Source organism: Erythrolamprus reginae, unplaced genomic scaffold, assembly GCF_031021105.1.
Source record: "Erythrolamprus reginae isolate rEryReg1 unplaced genomic scaffold, rEryReg1.hap1 H_1, whole genome shotgun sequence".
NCBI lineage: Eukaryota > Metazoa > Chordata > Lepidosauria > Squamata > Dipsadidae > Erythrolamprus > Erythrolamprus reginae.
In genome coordinates, this window is record NW_027248462.1 from 1,800,001 (window position 1) to 1,826,409 (window position 26,409).

Below are 26,409 nucleotides of genomic sequence, written 5' to 3' on the forward strand. Positions count from 1 at the left end.
CAGAGATAGAGAGAGTATGAAATTGAGAAGCGGCTATGTGTGGGACTGGCTCGGCTGCTCTGAGTTGCCTCTATCAATGTTTTCGAACATGTTTCTCTTCCTTAGCCAAGCTGCGGCAACATGCATGGAAGCAAAAAACCTCATCAAAACACATGCGCATGTGTGTCCTTGTGCAAGATTTTGCTACCTGCACAGGTGCAGGAAGCAAAATTTATCTCAAATGCATGCTCATGTGCCAGAATTGCAGAGTTGCATGCAATTAGGCATACTGGTAGGAACCCACTACTAAAAGGGACATTTGGAGGACTTCCAGTCCAACCCCCTGTTCAGGCAAGACTGCCTGCATGATGACTACCTGAAATAACTGTTTGTTTTTTAAAATGTTTATTTATAGTGCCCTTTGAACAAAGGGCATAACAGCATGTTAGCAATAGTACTTTTTAACAGAGCCAGCATATTGTCTCCACCATCCGGGTCCTTATTTTACCCACTTCAGAAGGATGGAAGGCTGAGTCAACCTTGAGCCGGTGATGAGAGTTGAATCGCTGACCTACAGATCTACAGTCAGCTTTAGTGGCCTGCAGTACAGCACTCTACCCACTGTGCCACCCTGGCTCCTTATTGTTGCTTCCAAATAGCAATTATTTAACAAACATTGCCTGTGGTTTAACAGACAGCATATCATGAGTGTCAATACAACTAATAATTCCCTTTTAAAACTATTGAGTCCATCTAAATTGGGTGCATCTTAATTGGGTGTATTTTCTATCTCATATAAGCAAATTCTTATTTAGTTATGGCTAAAATTACACAGCACAATATATGCTAAATTCAGTCTAACAAAACATAGTTATTCTGATCACATGTGATGGCCTTGTTCACATGTTGGTTGGGCTTTCACAATACATTGTAGTACAAACAACAGAACCTTATGTTAGGGTTGTTTATTTGGTTGTTGGAAATCAACCATGGAATTCTACCAAGAAGTATTTTGCAGTGTTATTAAGAATTATACTATGTGACTATTGCACGCAAATGTCAAGGAAGTGGCAACAAAACCCACCATGGTCAAATTACAATTCAGCTAGCATCTTTGAATATCAGCGATTGGCATCCTAATTGTGATTTCTTGCTAAACTTGAGTGTGGGTTTTCAGCTGAAAACATTTTAAATAGGCTTATTGTTTAATGATCTGGCCATTGGGAGGCAGCAAAACAACACAGATGGGGAAGCATTTGCTGTCTATTACTTGAATAAAGTTCATGAATATTGAAATACGTATTCATGCCTATCTGGCTTCAGTGCTGTCATCTAATGGATGGAAGAAAAAGAGAAATAAAGGAAGAAGAAGAAAAACAGCGTGAAAAGGTTGGAAGGAAGGAAGGAAGGAAGGAAGGAAGGAAGTTTGCTTTGGATTGTATGAAAATAATAGTGGAAAAAAAGAGTTGGATGAAGATTTCTCCAATCTGACAATTTAGTTCTTTCCAAATTCATAGGCTAAACATTGCCAATGTAATATCTTGCATTTAGAGAGGTAAGTTTAAGAAAATTGCTAAAACATGCCTTTTAGAGAGTGACTCACTCAGTTTGGCATAAATTGGCAGTGCTGTTTGGGTTTGCAGGGAACCCTTTGTCCTAGACTTAATAAAAAATGACATGTGTTGGACCAGCAACTTTTTGTACAAAGCAGCCACACCCCAACTGAACCTTCTCAGGCACTTTTGCTGCTTTGTCTTCTGCCTTGTCATGTTCAGAGCCATTGAATCTTGGGAAATGTCATTTTCAATTTTTTTTAAAAGATTTCCACATCATTTATACGAGACAAAGCCTGACACCAGAAAGTGTATAGTTAGAGGAACCAACTCCAAGGTTTGAGGGGAAACAAACTGTTTTACCTATTTAATTTCTTACATTTCTCTTCTGGTTTGTTTAAGAAATGTATACATGATGTTTGCCCATCATTTTAGTTTTACAATAATATCTTTATGAGGTAGGTTGGATGAAAGGGAGTGTCTCACCTCAAAATACTCAGTGATACCTGCAAAGTATTGGGAATCTGAATCTTCTTAGTCCCACTAAATCACAACATCACTTTTCATTTGTTTGTTTTTGGAAGGCCTTTTGACACCAGGTTTAGCTAGGGTATTAATTTATTTTATTTATTTAATTTATTTTATTTATTCATTTGTCCAATACACAAATACATAGGAAGAAAAATAGGCATGTAGTAATATATATAGGGGTAAAGTGAACTTAGAGGAGAGGATATATGAAAGAAAGAAAATATATATGATAAGTGAGAGAAAGGAAAGACAATTGGACAAGGGACGAAAGGCACACCAGTGCACTTATGTACGCCCCTAAGGTGAAGCATGGTGACAAAGGACTTTCAAAAATGTTTGAAGGCTTTGACATATCTCCTTTTAAATTTCATGCAAAGCCTAAATTGATGCCAAGCCAAGAACATTGTTGAAAATGGAAAATGTTTCAACAGAAACATACTGCATGCTTATGATATTTCTGCTGGCTGTTCAGAATGGTATCTATCCCCATAACTGCGTAGCTGCTCTCATTCAGGAAAGGGTTACAAAAGAGGAACAAGGTGTTTTGTGAAGCTGAATACACAGATGTTGAGATTTTCTCTTTTTCTGTTCAATAATATCAGATCTTGGGGACTGTCCAGACAAGTTATGAAGTTTTCTTGGCAAGGTTTTTCAGAAGCGCATTGCCATTGCCTTCTTCTTAGGGCTGAGAGAAAATGACTGGCCCAAGATTATTCAGCTGGCTTTGTGCCTAAAACAGAATTAGAATCTCCTAATTTCTATCTCAAAGCCTTAACCATTGGGATTGAAATAAAACCTTAACAATTGGTGGGATTGAAAATTTTTAGTAACTGGTTTGCTGCCTGTTTGGTGAGTGAGCATGGCCCTGGAGGCGTGGCCTGCTTGGCCTCCTGCACCATGGTGCATGTGTGTTGACATCAAACCTCCAGGAGGATGAAAACAACCTCACCTGGGCACCAAATGCCCCCACCCCGGAGTTAGAAATAGACCTGCTTCTGGATTTCTGTTATTTCTAATAGGCCCGGGGTTTTTTTGCCTCCACAGGCTTTGCAGACTTTCCTCAACCCAGAGGACAAAAATGGTCTTCCAGGCTCTGGAGGCCCTCCGGAGTCCAAAAAGAGGTCTGTTTCCAGACTTTAAGGCAGGCCCATTTTTCACCCTTCCCAGGCTCCAGTGGTTTTGCTTGAGCTTCAGGTTGGGTGAAAACAGCCTGGACATGTCCCTGGGGGTGTGGCCTATTAGCCTCCTGCACCATGGTGTGGGGGGGAGCATTTTCACCTTCCTCAGGCTCCAGAGGCTTTCCTCGAGCCTCAATGAGGGTAAAAACAACCTCAGCTGGATACTAGCGGCTCCTTGGAGTCCAGAAACGGGCCTGTTTCTGGACTTCTGGTATTTCTGGTAGGCCCATTTTTCACCCTCCCCAAGCTATGGAGGCTTTCCTCAGGCCCCTGCGAGGACAAAAACTGCCTCTCTGAGCTTTGGAGGTCCTCCGGAGACTGAAAACGGGCCTGTGTCCAGACTTCTGGTACTTCCAGTAGGCTAGTTTTTTTATTTTTTATTTATTTATTTATTCATTTGTCCAATACACAAATACATAGGGAGAAAAATAGACATGTAGTAATATATATAAGGGTAAAAGTGAACTTATAGGAGAGGATATATGAAAGGAAGAAAATATATATGATAGGTGAGAGAAAGGAAAGACAATTGGACAGGGGACGAAAGGCACACCAGTGCACTTATGTACTTATTTTTGCCCTCCAGGCTTCAGAGGCTTTCTCTTGGATGTCAGGGAGAGTGAAAATGTCTTCCCCTGGGCTCCGGAAATCCTCCAGAGGCAGGCAACAGGCTCATTTCTGGACTTCTGATGGCCCATTTTTCACCCTCCCAGAACCTCCCTGAGGGACCTGCAGTTATCTGGCATCCAAAATGGGTTAGTGGAGACTCCTGGGAGGGGCCAAGCAGGGTGGGCATCCAGTCCTTGGAACAGCTGTTTCAGTGAACCAAATTAAAATTAACATCTGGTTCACCTGAATTGGTCTGAATTGGCCAGTTAACCAGGAGTGGTTATCCCACTCCTGGTTAACCACTACATGAAGCAGGCTCTCATTGAGATATTATTCTCTTAGTATTTATGGTATATGGATGGTATAGTTTATCTTTTCTGTGGCTTTGTTTTAACGGTTTAATCCATGGCATATTGCCTAGTGTTATTTCATCATTTGAGACAATTTGATTAAATAAATGTAATAAAACATGCCATGCAAGACTAGAAACACAGTTTAAGTTTAAACAAATGATCCTTTCATTTTCTAATTCCTAAATGTTTCATTTTTTGAAAGCAGCTCATATCTAATTGCCCTTTGATATTTCCTAAAGCATGGTATTCATATAAATTTTTGGTACCAAATAAACCAGTGGAGATCTTTCAAAGCAAAGAGGATTAAACCATGAATTGCTCACTTGAGACAATTGAAAATGAGCATATGCAAAGGGCCTTTTAACGTTCCGCCTCTGCATGTAAAATAAGGTGAAAGGGGTTTAACTATAAGTGGCAGATGTAAAAACGCTCTCTCTTCACACCACATCATGAAAAATCACCATACTCTGATCGAAGCAATTGGATTTCATTCATTACATTTATGAAATAATTTATTATCTGACTGAAAAAGAAGAATTTCCCACGATTCAATCTACAGACGGAAATAATATACAATTCTGCTTTTCATTTGAAAAACCAAGTTTGTTTGAACAGCCCTTGGGACTGACCACAAAGTTCTGCCCACTGAATAGGAAGTTTCACTGAAGGTTTCTGTGGTTTCTCCTTCCTGGTTCCTATTTAAAGTATAAGTGTTGGTTTAAGATAATTTGTGAGCCATCACCCATAAATGCATGGGCAAACTATTAAGGAGGCTACCTGAATCAAGGGCCCCTTGGTAATTTGAAGATCTTGCTTCAGGCAAGGTTCAGCTCCTGCATCTTGCACACCACACCTAGACAGCAGCTGTGTACAGGACAGACTATTCGGTGAACCATATTAAAATCAACATCTGGTTAATGATACTGATTTCTCCAATGTACACACAAACATGCAAACACACATACACACACACATCCCCTACATACAAAGTCATGAGGCCATCACACTTTATGCTCTCTCTCTCTCTGTATGTATGTATATGTATATTAGGGTTGAAATTCAGCAGGTTCTGGTGAACCAGTAGCAGAAATTTTGAGTAGTTCAGAGAACTGAAAAATACCACTTCTGGCTGCCCAAGAGTGAAGTGGGAATGGAGGTTTTGCAATATCCTTCTCTCAGGACTTGGAAGGGAATGGAGATTTTGCAGTATCCTTCCCCTGCCAGGTCCACCAAGACATACCCACAGAACCAGTAGGTACATTTTTGAATGTCACTCCTGATATATATGTTAAGTAAGTAAGTAAGTAAGTAAGTAAGTAAGTAAGTAAGTAAGTAAGTAAGTAAGTAAGTAAGTAAGTAAGTAAGTAAGTAAGTAAGTAAGTAAGTAAGTAAATAAATAAATAAATATGTATATCTATATGTACCGTATTTTTCGCTCTATAAGACGCACCTGCTGATAAGACGCACCTAGATTTTAGAGGAGGAAAATAGAAAAAAAATATTTTGAGCCAAAAAGGGGAGAGGAAGAGAGGAAGGAGTGAAAGAAGGGAGTGAGGGAGGAAAGAAGGGAGGAAGGAAAAGGAAAGCAAGAAATGGAGGGAGGAAAGGAAGGAAAGAAAGAAAGAAAGAAAGAAAGAAAGGGGGAAGGGACAGGAACAGAGGAAGGAAGCAAGGAAACTTATGAAAGGGGAGAGTAAGAGAGGAAGGACTGAAGGGAGGGAGGGAGGGAAGAAGGTAGGAAGGAGAAAGAAAAGAAGAAATAGAGGAAGGGAAGGTAAAAGAGAGAAAGAAAAAGAGCAAGAAAGAAAGCAAGAAAGAGAGAAAGAAAGAAAATGAAAGAGAAATAAAAATAGAGAGGGGGAATGAAAGAAATGGAAGGAGGGAAGGAAGGAGAGAAAGCAAGAGAAAGAAAGAAAGCAAGAGAAAGAAAAAAGAATGAAAGAGCAAGAGAGCAAGAGAGAAAAAGAAAGAAAGAGAGAAAGAAAGAAAGAAAGAAAAGAAAGGAGGGAGGGAAGGAAGGAAAGAAAGAAAGAAAGAGAAAGAGAGAGAGGGAGAAGAAAGGAGGGAGGGAAGGAAGGAAAGAAAAACGGGGAGTGTGGGGAAATACCGGGGTAAGACCCGAGTTTGATACGTGTGAAGGGAAGCCCCCTTTCCCTCTCTCTTTCTCTCTCTCTCTCTCTCTTGCTATCTCTCCCCCCTCTCCCTCTCTCTTTATCTCCCCCCTCTCCCCCCTTTCCCTCTCTCTTTCTCTCCCCCCTCTCCCACTCTCTTTCTCCCTCTCCCTCTCTTTCTCTCTCTCTCCCCCTCTTTCTCTCTCTTCTTCTCACTTTCTCTCTCTTGTTTTCTTTCTGTCTGGGCAGATGGCTTTGCTGACTGGAGAAGCCAGCGATCCGGGAGTCCGGGACTGTGTGGCTTTGCGCCATGGGGCGCGATCCGCCCCCTCTCCTCCGCCGCCGCCTTCTGCCTTGGGGCGCGATCCGCCCCCTCTCCTCCTCCGCCGCCTCCTGCCTTGGGCGAGCAATTCGGGAGTCCGGGACTGTGTGGCTTTGCGCCATGAAGAAGAAACGGCTCCGGCAGCAGGGAAAAGTCGGCCGTTTTCTCTTCATGGCGCAAAGCCACACAGTCCCGGACTCCCGAATTGCTCGCCCAAGGCAGGAGGCGGTGGAGGAGGAGTGGGGGCGGATGGCGCCCCAAGGCAGAAGGCAGCGACATTGGAGAGGGGGCAGATTGCGCCCCAAGGCAGGAGGAGGCGGCGGAGGAGAGGAGGCAGATCGCGCCCCAAGGCAGGAGGTGGCAGAGGAGGAGAGGAGGCGGATCGGGCGGGCAATAGGGCAAGGTGGAGAAGCCAGGGGTGCATTTGGTCAGAGGCACCGTGGGGAGGCAGGGGCGGCCGCGGCTCCCTTTACCCCTACTGCCACACCTCCCCGCCCCCGCCCACCTCCCTGCGGGCTGCCAGGGGGATGGGGAGCCCGTGGAAAAGGGCGCGCACGGGTGTATTTGGGGGTGTGCGCAGCTTACGGGGAACGGTGGGCCAGGCAGCAGCTAGCCAGCCAGCCGAGGGGATGGCGCTGCCGAGTTCGCAGCCTCCCCCCCCCCCCTGCCTGCATCTTCGCTCCATAAGACGAGGCTGATTTTTCAACCTACTTTGGGAGGGGAAAAAATGCGTCTTATGGAGCGAAAAATATGGTATATGCAGTAATGGGCAGCCAAATTTTTTACTGCCACACTGTGGGTGTGGCTTATTTTGCGGGTGCAGCTTAATGGACATGTGACTGGTTAGGAGTGGCTTGAATGATCATCATCGTTCAAGTGAACTGTTAAGTCCTCGACTTACAACCTTACCAGTGTCGCTCGCTGGGGTGACAATTTGCTTCGCGTTTCCCGCGTTCTCCTTCCTGGGTCACCCCCCTACCTCAGGCTGAGTAGCTAGGCGAACAGGTGCTGCCAGAAGCACAAATGCTGCCAGCGCTACTTCCACTCACACTTTCTGCTTGTACCTCAGGTGGGAGATGGAGCCGAGCAGAAGAGAGGAAAGCTCGTCCAAGGCCAGGAAGGAGGAAAGAGGAAAAAAGCAAGGAGCGCAGACGCAGCAGCAGGGAAAAAAAGGAGAGCTGAGCCAAGACCAGTAATCCAGGAAGTGATAGCCGCCGATCAGCTGGAGCTGCACATGCATCTTCATTTCTGCCAGTGGAACTGTGTTCCACCCCGTCCTGCCTGCTGCCCACCCCTGTGTATATGCATATTTGTATGTGTGTGTGTGTTTGTGCATCTGCCTGCCTACCTGTCTGCCTCTCTGTGTGTCTCTCCACCCACCCACCTACCTATTTACCTACTTACCTACCTAGTATGATGGCTCCATAATTGTATATTTTATTCTATACGAACAATTTCTTCTGCTATGCAAATAGACCTATATGCCTTTTCTTTTTTAAAATAAACAATAATTTGAATTTTACAACTCAGCTTTCAAAGAGAAACTGGATATGTTCATGTGCTAATAGCTGCATATTGCAATTGCTAACGTTTATTGCTAGTGATGTCAATTGGAGGTTATTTAAGGTGAAGAGTGTGAACTGAAGAATCTTGTTTTCTTCCCAGCTTTTAAAACCGTAAACATTTTGAAGAAATCTTACATTTTTCCTTTATATTTGGAACTGTAGGCTTCTCTTGGCTGAATTGGGCAATGGGAATTGGAAATGTGTTCTTTATTTAATCTTGAGTATTTATCTAGATTAAACACTGCATTCTCTTCAGACTTTTAAATAAACATTGCCTTCTAGCAGTTGAATTGCTTACAGTTAGGCAAGGCGTACAAATTTTTAAAAAGTGACACAAATTGTTAAGAAACATTCAGTGACTTCTTTCTGCATGAACTGTGGCACAAACAATGGTGCAATTAGCAAAGCTCATGTAAGAATATAATTCACAATATTTTGTTAGTGATATTTTTAATGCAAAAATAAAATTCATAAGTGGCAAAGAAAACTGCAGATAAATATGCAATGCACAGAACAGCACAATTTTTTCTAGGATCTATCCTTCTCCAGCTATTCCTCTGACAAACATCACTGAATAGAATAAAATAGAATGGAATTATTTATTGCGCAGGTGTGATTGTACATCCAAGTAATTTGTCTTTGGTGCATATGCTCTCAGTGTACATAAAAGAAAAGATACATTTGTCAAGAATCATAAGGTACAACCTTAATGATTGTCATAGGGTACGGATAGGCAATCAGGAAACAATCAATATTAATATAAATCATAAAGATATAAGCAACAAGTTACAGTCATGCAGTCATAAGTGGGAGGAGATGGGTGATAGGAATGATGAGAAAAAAACTAATAGTAATAATATTGCAGACTTAGTAAATAGCTTGACAATGTTGCAGGAATTATTTGTTTAGTAGCATTCAGGAAAAAAACTGTTCTTTGTCCAGTTGTCTTGGTGTGCAATATGCAGTTAATCCCATGTTGTCAGCCTTAGGAGGCAATCTAAAGCTGAAGAATGCCCAGATGAATTAATTCTTTATTGTAAGATTACATTAACAGAATCTTGCAAGTCTGAAAGTAGATTTCTCTCCTGTTTTTTTTTTTTTACAGCCCAAGAAGCTAAGGAGACATTTTCCCTGCTCTCATTCCTGTTTTGGGTTAAATTGGCTCTTATCTAACCATTCCACTGGCTGTAGCTGTTTTACCTGTCTCCCAAGATTATTCCTGTATAGTGGTACTTCAGTACACAACTTCTTCAAAACTTGTCAAATTTGGGGTGCAATACATTTTGATGTGAAAATGTCATCCCAGTACTCTGCATTTATTTAGTACATGCTATAATAGGAAGAGAGGGATAGCTGTGAAAAATGTTTAGGAAGTAGGTCATGCTGGGAAGGTCACTGACATAGAAAAGGGGTTCATAAAGAAGAGGAAGATGCAAATCATTGTATTGTTGTATATGTAATCAAACTAACACTGTGTTAAATCCAGTGATGGTCTGAAACGCTGTTCCGCCAGCGAAAATGGAGTGCGCAGGGTCGTTCTGTTGCCGCTGGGCGTGCATGCGCATCCAGAATAATTCCGATAAAAAATTGCCTGTTTTTCTGCTACTGCACATGCGCAGAAGCAGAAAAATGGCAATTTTTGCCCAAATCTCGCTGCCGGAAGGACATCTGCATGAGATTTCAGCTGCTGCATATGCACAGCAGCCAAATCTTGCTGTGGTGCCTAGAGTGGCAGCTGGGGCCAGCAACAACATCAGCCTACACGAACTCCGCCTGCGTGGCTTGGTTTTTGCTCCCCCAGGCCACAGGCAGATGCCTACAGCATGGAGAGAACAGAAGGTAAGGCAGGCGGTGGGCAGGGAAGTGCTCTGGCCATGAGCAGCAAAGCTGCTGCTCATGGCAGGGGAGGTGTGGGCAGGCAACTGGGGAGGGTAGGTGGGGGGGATTACTTACCTGCAGGCTGATTTTCACTGTTTTCGGCTATTTTGCTTCTGCACATTCGTAGAAGCAAAAAGCCGGAAACCATGTATCCTCGCATGAACTCTCTCCTCTCTCTTGAGAGAAAGACAAAACTTTTAATGAACAATCATTGAAACTTGTCAGAATCTTAGTGATGCATCTATAGATCTAAAATCAGGGAGACCTACAATTATAGCTATAGAATGACTCTAGGTCACTTTAGAAATATTATTCAGTTCAATTTAGATGTAGTGATTTCAGAGAGATCCAGTTTATAAGAAATGTCATGAGTTTAAATTAATAGTTCAATAAGTCATTCTCTTTATTCTGTGGACAGCGAGTAGCATAAAATGAACTTGTTACAACCAAGTTTGTTCTAGCCAAAGAAAGTATATTTGCTGCTTGTCACAATCTTAAGTAAGATTGTGCTATCACATACATGTTCTCGATAATTGGTCTTTCTTTGTCAACAGTAATCCAACTAGAACATTAAAAGAGCAATAACATAAGAGTTTCTGAAAATAATTAGGGAGAAAATTATTGTTTTTGTTTTCTTTTGGCAAACCTTTATTCTGGTTTTTCAATAGAGAAGATATTGGAAGTCCTCGAAATGTCTATCTTTGAATATTTTAAGAAATCATTGAGACAGTTCAAGACTAAAAAGAAGGGTACCTTCTGATAAGGGATAGAATTCAATTCTTCAACATTTTTTTCTCATTATTTGCACCTTGTTCAATTGAGGCCTTAACACAATGATATAACATTTTGGGGAAAAAATACATCCTAGGAGTCCAGCCCCGGAGGCTAAGATAGAAAACATCTCCACAGCAACTGTATATTTCCCCTTGGAGCTCAGGTAGGCTGGAACAAAAGAGATCCAAACACTACAAAAGACCAACATACTGAAAGTAATAAACTTGGCTTCATTAAAAGTATCTGGTAATTTCCTGGCAAGGAAAGCCACAGCAAAACAGATAATGGCGAGGAAGCCCAGATAGCCCAATACAGAGTAAAACATAACCATAGAACCTGCACTGCATTGCAGTACAATTTCTTTAGTCTCAGAATACATATCCATGCCTGGAAAGGGGGGAGAAATCGTCAACCACCCAACACAGATTCCTGCTTGAATAAGGAAGCAGGAAATAACAATAGAGCTGGCAAGTCTTTTCCCCACCCACTTCCTCATCCTGGATCCTGGTTTGGTGGCCATGAAAGCCAGAACCACAGTGATGGTTTTGGCCAGCACACAAGAAACAGCCACAGAAAAGATGAGACCCAATGTTGTTTGTTGGAGAAGACAGACCATTTTTCCTGGTTTGCCAATGAATAGCAATGTGCAAAGGAAGCAGAGGAGGAGGGAGATGAGGAGAGTGTAGCTAAGACTCTGGTTGTTGGCTCTGACAATGGGAGTATGGTGATGTGTTATAAATATGCCAAGCACCACAGCTGTCAATGAAAGAAAGAATAAAGCCAGGAAGGTAAAAGTGATTCCCAAAGGTTCTTTGTAAGACAGAAATGTTACAATCTTAGGATAACATAAATTTTGATTCTTATTGGCAAACTCTTTGCTTGAACATTTCTTACACTCATTCATATCTGAAAAAGAAAAGAAAAGACAGTGTTTAACCTATGTAGTTGTCATAATTCTCTGCTCTAATTACAGGTAGATCTCCAGTTACAATCACAACTGCACCTAAATTTTATGTTGCTAAATGGAACATTTGGTAAATGAGTTTTACCTTATTTTACAACCTTTCTTTCCATAGTTGTTAAGAGAATCGTTACAGCTGTTAAGTTAATAATATTGTTGCTAAGTGGATCTTGCTTCTCATTGACTTTGCTTGTAAGAAAGTTGCAAAAGGGGATCACGTAACCCCAGGATACTGCAACTATCATAAATATAAACCAATTGCCAAGCATCTAAATTTTGATCACATGATCATGAGGATGCTGCAAAGGTTGCAACAGTGAAAAATTGTGAAAAATCATTTTTTTCAGTGCCATTGTAACTTAGAATTGTCACTAATGGTCAGTAAATGAACTGTTGTAGGCTGAGGACTACCTGTGTTTCTCTTAGACAGCTAAGTTTATTCAGCCCCACTAAGTCTTGAGTTTTGGATTATCATATTACAGAGTTACTTTGGTTGAGTATAGATTATATACTATATCACACACCACACCATATAAAACACACTACACAACACCACCCATTCCTTATTTATCCATCATATTTTCATCAGCCTGCTAATATATTTAAGAAAGGGCATTTGTCAGCCTTTTGCAGAAATCTTTCTTTGCAATTTTTTTTGATATTAATTTTTTTAATTTTAAAAATAATCTTTATTACTTATATATACATTTAAAAAGGTTACATAAATTACAATTGATAGCAAGCACAAAATAAGAAAAACAAACAAACAATACATGACATAGACATGTACAGTGCATTATAATAAATGTCATAAGATAAGATTTAACTAGTGAATTTAACTAAGTATATAAATATTTAATATTTAATAATATGCTTAAATATGTTGTGATGAGCTAGCGTCATAAGGGTATCTCCTATTTGAAATATTTATAAAGGTTCTATGATTTATGTCTCTGGTTACATTTAATAAAAAGTTGTCAACTGTGTTGTTGATGCTTAATAACAGTGACATAATACCGGGGTTTCTATAATGAATTCACGTAGGTCTTGATTTTCTCTATACTATCATATTCATTGTTTGATCGATATTTTTGATCCTTTGATCTTTAGCAGCAGTATAAATTCCATTGGATATTTCATTTGAGTTACTTGAAAAAGTTACCACGCTTTTTAAGCATGTGTCCTTAAAAAGCTATAGCATACTTTGCAAACTTCATTCATTTGGGTTGAAAATATAAATATTAGAACACTTTGGATTCCCTCCCCCCATAATAGAGTAACACTTTTTTAAAGGAATCATATTCCAGATCTCTCCATGAAGGCCTTCCTCCATTAAGTGCTGCCTCACCACAGCAAGGGAGAAACAGGCAGATGTTTCTGGAAGGGATGAGTGAGGAAAGCTGGGAGTGTGTGCCAAGAGTTTAAATTCCCAGCAGGCTCACCCAAGGTTGAAGGCCATCCCAGATGCCCAGCCTAAATATGCAGGGACCTACATTGGGTGACAGAAATAAAGGAAAATGCTGCAGATGGCAAACTGATCATTACGTACAGCACTGGACCTGACTTTCAAAATGAAGTCACCTAACTCCTTTCTGCAATTTAATATTTCTTACCTTCTTTGTCTGAAATCTTCCCTTTGGGACATAGAACACAGTCATAACAACAAAATGGCTCCCCTTCCCTCACTTTTTTGCTAGAGCCAGGATGGCAGTGCTCACTACATAGCGACAAAGGCTGAGTCTAGAATAAAAGAGAAGGACATTCATACTGAAAATAAGACACAAAATATTAGTTTCTGAACTTTTCTGTATTTTGTTAAACTGGTAAAATGTGTTTCAATAATATATTGTTTAGGCAGCCTGAATTAAGAGATCTCCATTTGGGAGCTGTTAGACAGCAAAATGTTGGACATAATGGAATGTTATTTGAATATTAATAGTATATTAACCTTGCTAAGAAAGTATATTAACCTTGCTAAGAAAACTCATGATTCCTTTCTTTACATTTTGGAGGGAAAATTATTTTGCTAGACAATATGTTTGAATGTATTTTATCCTGACATATAACTTCATCCACTCCTCACTTTAAGCTTAAAATGACATTTTGGTTCATTATTTATTTGTTTTGTTTTGTTTTGTTTGTTTGTCAAGCATGTACAAGGTAGTAGGTATTGACATACACCTAAACATTAGCAAGGTAGGTATAGGTAAATTAGGCAACAGGGACAGTAGGCATGATGGTGCCCTTATGCACACCCAGGGATGGGCTACTGCCCAGACAGGAGGAAACGCAGTTGAGTAGCAAAAATGGAGCTCCACCCCAGAGCACCCAATTTGTACTTAAAGAAAATGCAGGGCATCCTACATCAGCCACGTCCACAGTGTGATAGTAAAAATGTTGGTAGCCCTTCACTGTGCCCATACAAACCTCTTAGGAATGGGGTGAGACTGACTGTAAATAGTCTAAGGCTAACATTTTTGGGGTTTGGGGAAGATACCACAGAGCCAGATAGTACATTCCAGACATTGATTTCTCTGTTGCTGAAATAGTATTTTCTGCAGTCATAGCGGTTTGGAGCAGTTTACATTTAGTTTGAATCTATTACATGCTCATGTATTGCTGACATTGAAGTTAAAGTATTTTAATTTAATTTTAGTAAATTCAGATGCATGGCAAATATATTTAATTTAATTTATTAGATTTGTATGCCGCCCCTATCTAGAGACTCGGAGCGGCTGAATATATATGTTGTAAGCCTCCCCGAGTCCTCAGAGAAGGGTGGCATAAAACTCAAACAAACAAACAAACAAATAGACACATATTTATGAAGATTTCAGTGTTCCAGTGTCATGTGATCACCTTTTACAATCCTCTGACAAGCAAAGTCAATGGGAAAGCTTAATAACCCCGTTGTTAACTTAACAACTTCAGTGATTCACCTAACAATTGTGGCAAGAAAGTTTGTAAAATGGGACAAAACTAACTTAGCAATATAAATATTGGATTCAATTGTGATAATAAATCGAGGACTATCTGAATCCATCTATATAAATGCATGAACACATTCATATGCACTTTTAGAAATATTTTTTTTAAACTATAAAATTCTCCAGTGGAATTCATTCTAGAATTCAGTGTTAATAACTGTACCTATTTCCTGTTGTTTCCTACCTGGTTAAACCAGCTGTGCCAGGTAATAGCATCATCATCAATGCTGAACATTTGATCTGGAGGTGCCCAGGGATTTACACTCCCAACTTTCACTCTTTGTAAAGAGAGGTTGGGAAAAAAAATCCAGTTGAAGATATCAAATCCAGTCACCAGCTCTCCTTTCTCATTGAAGGTGATCCTATCTTGAGCAGTATTGTTAAATGAGGCACATTTCAGAAAGTAGTGGAGCTACATTAGTAACAGAAATATGACATTTAAGAGAAAAGTGAAATTTTACATTCTAACTGATGGCTGGACCAAAATAACGACATTTTATGCATTAGGAAGGGAGAAGCATATTGAAAGAAATTATTCAAATGTAACAAAGGGAAATCAACCCAAATTATAATAATCGATTCCATTCTTTCTAGTAATTTCCTATATTAGAATAGAATAGAATTTTTATTGGCCAAGTGTGATTGGACACAAAGAATTTGTCTTGGTGCATATGCTCTCAGCGTAAATAAAAGAAAAAGATACATTTGTCAAGAATCATGTGGTAAAACATTTAATGATTGTCATAGGGGTCAAATAAGCAATGAAGAAACAATCAATATTAATAAAAATCTTAGGATACAAGCAGCAAGTTACAGTCATACAGTCCTACGTGGGAAGAAAAGGATGATAGGAATAATGAGAAAAAAACCTAGTAGAAACAGAAGTGCAGATTTAGTAAAAGTCAGACAGTGTTGAGGGAATTATTTGTTTAGTAGAGTGATGGCGTTCGGGAAAAAACTGTTCTTGTATCTAGTTGTCTTGGTGTGCAATGTTCTGGAGTGACGATTTGAGGGTAGGAGTTGAAACAGTTTGTGTCTAGGATGTGAGGGGTCAGTAAATATTTTCACAGCCCTCTTTTTTACTTGTGCAGTATACAGGTCCTCAATGGAAGGCAGGTTGCCTAGTTACTAGTTAGCAATATAGTTTATAATATAAAATATGGCCTAATATATTTCTTCTATGTTTATTTAATTTGGATGTTTTTAGTGTTTTTATTGATTATACTGTTTTTTAAATATATTAAGAAAACAACATTACATAACATACAAATCTACAATGATAGGAACCCTAGTTCCTATTTTGGTTATAGCACAAAATCAGTCCACAATATTATATATCTATCTATATCTATATCTATATCTATATATCTATCTATATCTATATCTATATCTATATCTATATCTATATCTATATCTATATCTATATCTATATCTATATCTATATCTATCATCTATATCTATATCTATATCATCTACATCTATATCTATATCTATATATCTATATATCTATATCTATATCTATATCTATATCTATATCTATATCTATATCTATATCTATATCTATATCTATATCTATCTATCTATCTATCTATCTATCTATCTATCTATCTATCTATCTATCTATCTATCTGTTTTCGTAGGTTTTCACGGGTATATGTATGTAGATTGTTCTGAGTTCGGGTTTTGCCCCGTGTAATATTTTGAGTGTCTATGCGACGTTTCGGTGAAATCACATTCACCATCATCAGGCTGAAGTTTTAAGCTTCGTGCTGTTGTGAGGCAGAGTGCTCACCTTCAAAGCCACAGCCTTGAATGCTGTGAAGAACAATAAGCAAACACAAAGCAGATGACAAGCAGCTGTGAAGACGTCACAGCCACTCTCCTTCAAGAGGTCTCAAGTCACAAACGTGACTATGATTTAGTTCAAAAGTCCTGGAAACAGTTCAAAGAGAGTCATTATATGTGCTGTATAAATCACTCTTGGAAAATACTTGGGCAGCTCGTAAACGTTCCATCAACCAAGGAATCAATGGCAATGGATACCGGTTGTGCACCATGATAGCGCTCAGACGTCGGTAGTCACAGCACAGATGTAAGTCCCCAGTCTTTTTCTTGACAAACAGAACAGGCACTGACAGAGGCGAGGTCGAGGGCCTGATGAACCCTTTGGCAAGATTCTTGTCTATGAAGTCCTTGAGGGCCACTAACTCAGGTTCAGACATGGAATATAAGTGGCCAGCCGGAACTTCGCATCAGGAAATAGTTCAATGGCACAATCATAGGGTTGATGCGGCAGCAGCCGATCTGCCTCTTTCTCATTAAACACATCAGTGAATTCTGTGAGGCACTCAGGCAACACTGCCACGGAGATTCCGGGCCCTTGAGCTGCAGAAACATGACGGTGGTGGTCCACATCCTGCAGACTGGAAAATGTGACTATGTTCTGAGACCACACCACATGAGGATCATGCGCACGTAATCACTACAACCTAAAACTATAGGAAAATGGAGACCTCGTGTGACATAGAACTGGAGAGCCCATACACACCAGCAAGGTATGGAATCAGATGGGCCCGGACAACAAAACTCACCCATCAATCGTTTCCACAGTCAACAGAGGGTCCACAGAACATAATGGCAATGAATGTCTCTGCACAAAAGCCTTATCCAAGAAGTTTGTGGTAGCCCCTGAATCCATGAGGGCAAGAGCTGCAATAGACTGAGTACGACGATCTACATGGATTTGAATAGCAATCATTAGGTGTTGGTACAATCTGGGATCATCAGCCAAAGAATCCTGGGAAGGTTTAATACCGGACCAACCTAGCGTTGCCACCAAATCAGGCTCTCCAGTTTCCCGACAGAACTGCCGGCTGAGAAACCAGGGGCATGGGAACCGACATCGGGGAATCAGGTACTGGAAACACAGGGTGCAGACTCTGGAAACTGTCCTGGAGTCAGGGTGGCATCAGTCAGGCCGGGAGTAATTGAGATAGTGGCAGAAGCCGTGCTCTGCCATTTTCAAGGACAGGCCTTCACAAAATGACCTGCCCCCCACAATAATAGCACAAATCTGACGCATGTCGATGAGCCCTCTCCTCCGGGGTCATGCAGGATCGAACAAGGCTCACATCCATGGGCTCCCCCACAGGGACACGATCCACCATGTGAGGAGGCAGGGCTGGCATGAAGTGACGGGGTGCAGGAACCGGAGTCTGAACTGGCACAGTTGACACCCCCGATGCGGAGCAGGCACAGGCATGATGCCAGAAACTCAGGGGGAGGATTGTCCAGCCCGACATACCTCTTGAGCCAGCAGCCAGGCTTCAATGGCCAAGCAGTGCTGCTCCAGCCCATCCAGGGTGCCCGGCAAGGCCTCATGCACCAGCTCATCCAATATTGTCTCTGACAAGCCATCCTGGAATGCCTCCATCAAGGCGGCCTCATTGCAATGCACCTGCACCATGAGACTGTGGAAGTCACTCATATATTCCGTTAATGGGCGCGAGTCTTGTTTCAACTGCTTCAACAACCTTGTGGCCGTCTGCTCCCACACTAGATCTGAAAACTGCTCTCGCAAGTGGGTGTAAAAAGTGGTATAATCCTGCAGCATCAGATCATATCGGTCCAGCAATGGAGACACCCATGGGGCAGCGGGGCCGGCCAATAAGCTGCAGAGTAATGCCACCTTCTCTGCATCCCTTGGAAAATGTATCATTTGTTCATTGATAAACAGCTGCACCTGGCTGAGGAAGGCAGAAAACATGCGACGGTCGCCCCAAAACATTTCAGGCACGGCCACAAAACATTTCCACCTGGGTGGGGGCTTGGTCCAACAGGAAACATCAGCTGCACTGGGGGAGGTGCTGGCTGCTGGGACAACACGTCCACCTGGTTCTGCAGCTGAAGCACCGTCTGTGTCAAGGCTTGTATTTCCAGACGCAGTGCCTCAAACACAGCCTGCATCTCAGCCACACGACCAGCCATGGTAATCCAATTGCAGGAAAAACAAAAGGACACAGGAACAAACCACCCAAACTGGAACGGTGTGTGTCTGAGGGGTGGAAGTTTATTCTGTTCTGCTGAGCTTCTAGGCACGAGCCCTCAATTAAATTCAAAGGTAGGAATTCAGACACACACAGTTGTAAAGTCAACAACACTGTTTTTATCGAAAGTAAAATAGGAGCCAAACACACTTTTAGTAAGGCAGAGTGCTCACCTTCAAAGCCACAGCCTTGAATGCTGTGAAGAACAATAAACAAACACAAAGCAGATAACAAGTAGCTGTGAAGACGTCACAGCCACTCTCCTTCAAGAGGTCTCAAGTCACAGACGTGACTATGATTTAGTTCAAAAGTCCTAGAAACAGTTCAAAGAGAGTCCTTGTAGAATCCTGATACAAAATAAATGTCTCTTCCTCACTGAACGGATAAACTTCCACACCCAGAGGCCAGAATGCTGACAATTTAACAGCAGCCCCCAATTAGTCTAATTACACCCAGCCACAGGTGATCTCCCTTATTTCCTGTAGTATTTACGCAGTTGCTCCTTCCTAGACATTGTCCTGCGTCTGCGCACATCAATGAATGTCTTTCCTTCTGAATCCAGTGATGATAACGATGATGAATCACTCACAGGGCGACTAACTAATGGGCTGTCTGGCCATTACCCCCTCTGAGGATCCCATTTCACTTTCACTATCAGCTACAGATGCTTTGCTGTCAGAAACAGTGAGCTGGCCTCTGACACTGGGAGGATTCACCCACATCCATCCCCCACAGTCTTTGGGGCAGGAGTTGGCCCAGAGCCAACCACAACAGATGCCCTTGTTTGAGACCCAGGTGCTGCCATGGGGTAGGGTGAGCTCTTGTCCTTAGTTCCTGCTCCAGCCATGGACATGAAAGGAGACCCGAAATAGGTATTCCCTGGGCGACAATGATGTCATTAGCTAATCTTTTCAAACAGGAAGCGCTTTGTACTCTGGCATGAGTGCAATGAGATAGAAATATTCATGGTCACCCAGAACATAATGATATCGCATACTGTAACCAATAGTCCAACTTTTTTCATATTATAACATAATATTTGGAGCCAAAAGCAGCAGAAGTGCCTTGCAAACTATGGCACAACAACAGAAATTCCTAATATCCTCTGATCTTTTAAATTCATGCTAGTTTGATTTATTCTTTTCTCTTTTCTTCATTTTTAAAATTTTGTTTATTTTAATCATCAGAACTTCCAGTGCTCTTTAAAAATTAATTGAGATTATTATAAGTGATAATAATCCCGCTTTTTGTGTAAATGAAGGCCATAGAAATCAAATGAATACAAAAGGTTTCATTGAATTGGTAGAGAGAAGACAGTAAATAAATATGAGATAATGAAAAAGTCATGATAGTTATATGCACATATTTTATAGAATACAACCTATCATTATATTTGAAATATATTTGAATACAGAACAAATAGATCCACAGAGCATGCTATACCCATCACTTTTCACAGTGCTCTGACTCATTTGGAACAGTGGGGGGTGGCATTTGGGTAGGGAGTGTTATGTGAGTATGCTCTTTGTAGATTTTAGTTCTGCACTTAACACAATTCTTCCACACAGACTAGTATCTAAATTTATGGACCTTGGGTTTTCTTATTCAACCTACCTTTGGATTATGGATTTCCTGCCTTGCTGCTCTCAAAGGGTCAGATTAGGTCCTTATTCTTAACACTGGTACAGCACAGGGTTGCATGTTGAGTCCCTTACTCTATAGTCTTTATGTACGTGACTGCATTCCCACTCAATTTTTCAAACCAGTTCAATGTTCTGTGAAGTCTTTTGGAACATTACCTGCCAGTGTTCTTGACTTTGCAGCTTCTGTCCTTGAGCATCCCTCTTTGCTCTGAATTTAATGTAAGAGAAAGTCATCTCATGGATAGCATGGGCCACAGCCTGAACAGCATTGTAGATGCTATAGCTGTGGGCAGTCATGGCCATTTCAAAAAATGCTCCAGGAAGGCTCTCCAACTTTTCTTTTCCAGTGCAAATACTCACATCTTCTTCCATGGAGTTTGGGAGTGCACAAGTAAAAACTTGTTGCCAAAAGTCACCAATGAAGCCATCTTCTGAGTTGTAAGGACTTATGCTTTCAAGAAACCACTTAAATCCTGATATATCATTGGAGTGCATTTTGAATGATAATGTCCCATGAAACACTTCTGCTTCCCAATTTCTTTGCAAAGCAAGTGATAGAAACTCTAGCTGAGTTGTTGCTATCCAGACTTTACTTTTAACCCTTTCTGTCTGTGATTCATAAAAATATGGGAGCCAACCATAAAGTGCCATAGAATATGATTCTCCATGAAGTAGTACTACATTAGCTCTGCTGCTGATCACTTTGGAATATATTTTTGTTCCCTGTTGCAGCATATAACTGATGTGAAGGAAATAAATAAATACTCTTTCTATGAAGGCAAAGCAGATATCACTCTGAGAAAAAATCAGTGAGATTGCTTGCAAAAATCTTTCTCCATTATCATTATCAATAGCAATGACTCCAACCCAAAACCACTTGAAATGCAGCAGTAAAGAGAGAATTCCTGGGTATTGGAGAGATTCTTGAGGAGTGGTCTGGTAAAAGAAAAGACCTGGAGTTTTGTCATTGATGACTGGAGCAGAGCCATAGGTGACCTAAGGAGATATAACAAGCGGTAAAGAAAATAATAAGTTTATATATCAATCATATCAGAAATTCTGCACCACTCTTCCTAAAATTAATGTACACTTAATGAGATGGATATTTATTTATTTATATTATTAATACTTTTGTCCTAGTAAATATCAGGATATTGTCTTTTAACTTCCAGTGGAATTTAGGTGGCTGACATTCTTGACTAAGACGCAAAACATCTTCAAAGAAAAGCAAGAAAGTCCAGCTGCCTCTTGAAAAAGCATCTTTGAGAAACCTGAATTACAGTTTCTTGTTTCTGAAAAATCATGGAATATAAATGGGTTTCACCAAAAGATCATAAGAAGAGCCATGATGAATCAGGCCAAAGTCCATCGGGTTCAGTATTCTGTGTCACACAGTGGCCCACCAATTGTAAATGGGGATCTTGAGCAGAAAGAGAAGGCAGAACCCTCCCTTTCCCTTGACCCCCAACAAATGGTACTCAAGGGAATCCTGCCTGCCTCAAGCAACATAGAGGCGGCACATGGACATCTGTTTCAATAACCACTGATACATATGGCATCTATGAATCTGTCTATTCTTGCCTTGAAGCTATCAAGGCTGACAGCTGTCATGACCTCTTCTGGAAGTGAATTCCATAAATCAACGATCCTCTGGGTGAAGAAATATTTCCCTTTATTTGTCCTCACATTCTTACCTATGAGCTTTAGGGAGTGCCCCCTCATCCTAATATTGTGTGATAGAGAAAAGAATTTTTCTCTATCTACCTTTTCTATCCCATGCATGATTTTATACACTTTGATCAAGTCAACCCTTAAACGCCGTCTTTCAAGGCTGAAGAGACCAAGGCGTTGCAACCTGGTTTCATAAGGGAGGTGCTCCATTTCCTTGATCATACTTTTTTTCACATTTTCCAGTTCCATTATATCCTTCTTGAGGTGTGGTGACCAGAACTGTACACAGTACTCCAAATTATTTAGTAAACAAGAAAAAGTTGCTGATACAACTTTCATCTAGAATATAGAAACAATTTTAAATTTAAATGCTTTAATTCTCTTGAATATCCAGTGTAGGAAAGTAAATTCTTTTCACCGTCAGCGGTTTGAGATAGATACTAAATAGAACATATGAAGTTTATGTACAGAGGAGAAAATAATTTGGCAAAATAATCAATTATTGCAATTGATGCAAGATTTAAATGTATTATAAAAACAGTGGTATGAAAAATGTTAAATTCCCAATTTTTTCATGAATAATAATCCTACCTGTGGAATTTTATAGATATCCAAAATAGTTGCTATATGATGAGAAACAGTGGAATCAAGACCCCCAATAACGGCTATCAGGTTGAGTTTATTGTCACATGTATAATTGGGAGTCAACCTCTTTTCTGAAGATAGAAGGAGCATGGTTGTCTGATAAGTCCTCTGGGCATTATCATAGCTGTCATAGAGATGGAAGCCCAAGGTGAAATTGGATAAAATCTGTGGGTTTTCATTGATCTCCTTTACTGCAAATATCAAAGCCAGGATGTGCTGGTAATTCTTAGGTATTAGGCTACAACAGGAGTTGTATTGATATCAAAAAGATGGATATCAGAAAGAAAAATCTTATACATACCATATAAATTCATTTCAGTGTTGGGTTGTTCCCAGTTTGGACCGGTTCTTAGAACCAGGCTGTGGGAGGCTTCACCCAGTCACCCGGAATGCTTCTGCACATGCACACACAAAGTAGTGCCAAAATTGAATTCGTGTGCAAAAGGGTTGCAAAATAATTTACAACCCAACACTGATTCAGTTGTTTGTATTGCTTGTTTCTATGATTGTCAGTGTGATTTGGATATTATTACAACATTGTTATAATTTTGGAGGAAGTGAGGAAAGAAACAATATTAGAATTATAACCACCATCTCCTCAAAATCAAAAGAGGGAATATTATGCATATATATGGTTTGGAGAACAGTTTCCATGAGTAATAGACCTTTACAGCTTGTAATGATTCCATATAAAACCATAGCATATTTTCATCAAAGACAATTTCTTTCTCACAAAATTAAGTGATTTGTTTTTAAAAAAATACAAGTGCAGTTGCTAGAAAATTAGGAAGATTTTCTCATGGGTGCGTGAAGCTCTTATTTCTGCTTTAGATACAGTGGGGCTAATGGGATGTATGGGCACATCTTTCTTATTAGATTATAACATCTGCTCTTTTCTTGATTTCCTATAATTTCATTCAATCTCAAGGGAAGATATGAAGAAACTCTTCACTTCAAGGTGTATTAAGGTAAGAAAACATGACTAGCCAGGAAGTTGTAAAAATGGGCAGTTTTTTTTAAAAAATAAAAAAAAATACTGTTACCAACTTTGCTATCTGGCATCTGTAAACTGAAAATTATCACCAGAAGACTTGCTTAAGGAAGTTGTGAATACTCCACCACTGGGCATGTTAAAGAAGAGGTTGGAAAATTATATGTCTTAAATGCCATAGGGTTTCATGCCTGAGCAGGAGGTGGACTAGAAGACCTCAAGGTTCCTTCCAACTCTCTTATACTTAAAAAAAAATCTGATCTGCCCCCTAAATTAAGTAGACTTAATTTCATAGATTTCACAAAAGACATCAATAGATTATATTTCAGTATAACAGTATTAAGATCTATGTTCATAGAGAACACCCCTATGACTCTGAAGAGAAAATAATGCTTGTGTGATGTTATTTATAATAGAAACAGCTGATAATATGAATTGTTCAATACAATCAAAATTGAGTCATAAGATGAGCAGAACAGACAAAATGGGAGACTGATGTAAAAAAAAATACAGAAAGGAACAAACTGAAGAATATTCACTTACAAATTATACAAATTCCTTAGTATTTCACCTCCCATCATTTTCAGTATTACTTTAATACTAAAAACATGATCTGCAGCCTGAGTCAAAATAGCCATATCTGATAATTATATCTTTTAGGGACATATCTTGCATGGGATGGTATTCAACCCTAGTCTTTATTTGGAACTTTAAAATGAATTCCTCCAAGAAAGCCAAATAAACATATCCAAATTTTAAATCCTTACAGAGTTTCTTCAGACAATGCCATATGAGGTTGTTTTCTGAAGTCTATTGACACTGGGAGCAAGCCAGAAAAAGTAGGTACACCACCAATGATAAGATCTCCTTGCTTATGATATTTATGAAGTGGAGGGTGAAGATCATGAATATCACAATTTACAATGTGAGCTCTGCCTACCATATTTGGAAAAAAACCCACCATTAAAATCACTAAACTTAACATCCCCAATGGAAATACAAATCTTATTTCAGTACACAGATCCATCTATTTTCATCTGCAATGCTCTTAGTTTTGCCTGCAGGCTTATATCAATCGAATCTGTATTTCTCAGGGGACTGAAAAACACAATCATAATAAGAGCAACATACAAGTATATCTTCATAATCATTCTAACTGCAAACTGTGTGGGTTATATTAATAACATCCTTATTTTTGTTTGTGATTTTGATATTGTTCACACTGAAATTCAATAGAGATTTGGAGAAGCAGGAAAACTACTTACCTTTACATAATTATAGACCAAGATAATCAGCAACCCATAACCATAATTTCTCTACAGGACAATTGAAAATTAACAGGGGCTTGTTACATATGAAGTGACATTACCACTAATCATCAAGCAAAAGTATTTGATTCATTTCTCTTCAGTTTAACTTATTGAAGGATTCAATCTGACTAATAGTGCCTAAATATTTATATGCAGCTGCATAGTATGTACTGCAGGTTCATTTTTGGATTTTGGCAGAGGTTACTGATGTATTTTCACATGTGATAGGATTTGTTCTCAAAAATATTGTCCAAAACAGAGAATTGAGAGAATCTCATTTCAGTTTCTAGTTCTCCGTCTTCTAATAATGATTTCTTAAAAATAGTATCAATTTAATGCACTAATGGAGCTTCAACTCTAACCCAAAATAAATTGTTTTGGGCTATTCAATATGAAAGTAAGGTCTAAACTCAGTCTGAGGTGATCCTAGAATTAAGGACAAGTTGGGGAACCATCAGTAGTGGGTTCTAAAACCCTTTGCTACTGATTCACACATGTGCTTGTGCATACAATGCTTCTTTACATGTGCTGAAGAGGGTGGGCAGAGCCTTCCAGCTCTGGCACTACCAGTTTGCAAAACCAGGCTGAACTGTGACAACCCACCACTGGAGACAACTCTTTTAATGCTCAACCTTAGAATAGCAACTTTATTGGACAGAAGATGTTCAACTTTCTGGAGTGGATTGTCACATTATATGACAACCTATGTGAATTATTCTGAAAAGATCTTTAGAATGGAATTCATAAGGTACCCAGGCTTATGGTCACCCTCAAAATGTGTCATTTGCGGACTTGAATCTATAAGCAACCAGCTTACTGGTGGACTAATAGATGAATGGAAGATGGAAGTCTAATATGTATATATACATATATATAGTCAGAAGCCCCAGGATCAAATCCCAGTAAGGGTATGGCTAGCTGACGAGGCCAGAGCAAGGTCAAAATAGCACTATCCTAGTCTCCCTTAATTTTAAAAATTCAGCAAAAACATGTGATATATATACACACACACACACATACACACAAACATATACAGACACAGCAATAAACAGAAGAAGGAGAGATAATTCTTGGTAGCTTGATGATGGCACAGCCTATTCTTTCACAATTTACAGTTGGAGTCCTTGAGAGAACAAATTTAAATTATAAATAGTCATTGCTTAATGACTGCCTTGTTTAGTGACCATTTGCAATTATAATGGGAATACAAAAATAACTGTGATAAATCCTCACATTTATGACATTTATGACATTTAAGTTTGTACAGGTAATCCTGTACTTAAGCTATTTATGACCAGTTGC

General features: G+C 39.8%; 2 protein-coding genes across 2 annotated transcripts in view; both read right to left on the bottom strand.

Moving 5' to 3' along the window:
- The window catches only part of LOC139155274 (serine protease 27-like), a 38,947-nt gene extending 28,720 nt beyond the window's left edge, over nt 1-10,227 (bottom strand). Inside the window, exon 1 of the mRNA XM_070730396.1 lies at nt 10,155-10,227. Coding sequence (XP_070586497.1) covers nt 10,155-10,227 — 73 coding nt within the window. The remainder of the gene's footprint in view (nt 1-10,154) is intronic.
- A 633-nt stretch (nt 10,228-10,860) lies between these two features.
- LOC139155275 (vomeronasal type-2 receptor 26-like) lies at nt 10,861-24,740 on the bottom strand. The gene is made up of 7 exons (XM_070730397.1): nt 24,565-24,740; nt 22,753-23,044; nt 22,396-22,500; nt 20,647-21,486; nt 14,986-15,213; nt 13,428-13,554; nt 10,861-11,759 (listed from the first exon to the last, which is right to left on the bottom strand). Exons 1-7 carry the CDS (start codon nt 24,738-24,740, stop codon nt 10,861-10,863), a joined length of 2,667 nt encoding a protein of 888 aa, XP_070586498.1.
- Nucleotides 24,741-26,409: the final 1,669 nt, after the last annotated feature.

Bases quoted from the DNA above. Each gene is read 5' to 3' on its own strand.
- LOC139155275 (XM_070730397.1), bottom strand. From the start codon at position 24,740: ATGGTAGGCAGAGCTCACATTGTAAATTGTGATATTCATGATCTTCAC. The intron at 23,045-24,564 runs GTAAGGATTTAA...CTCCTGTTGTAG, and splicing joins GCATTGTCTGAAGAAACTCT to CCTAATACCTAAGAATTACC. The intron at 22,501-22,752 runs GTAGGATTATTA...TCTATATTCTAG, and splicing joins ATATCTATAAAATTCCACAG to ATGAAAGTTGTATCAGCAAC.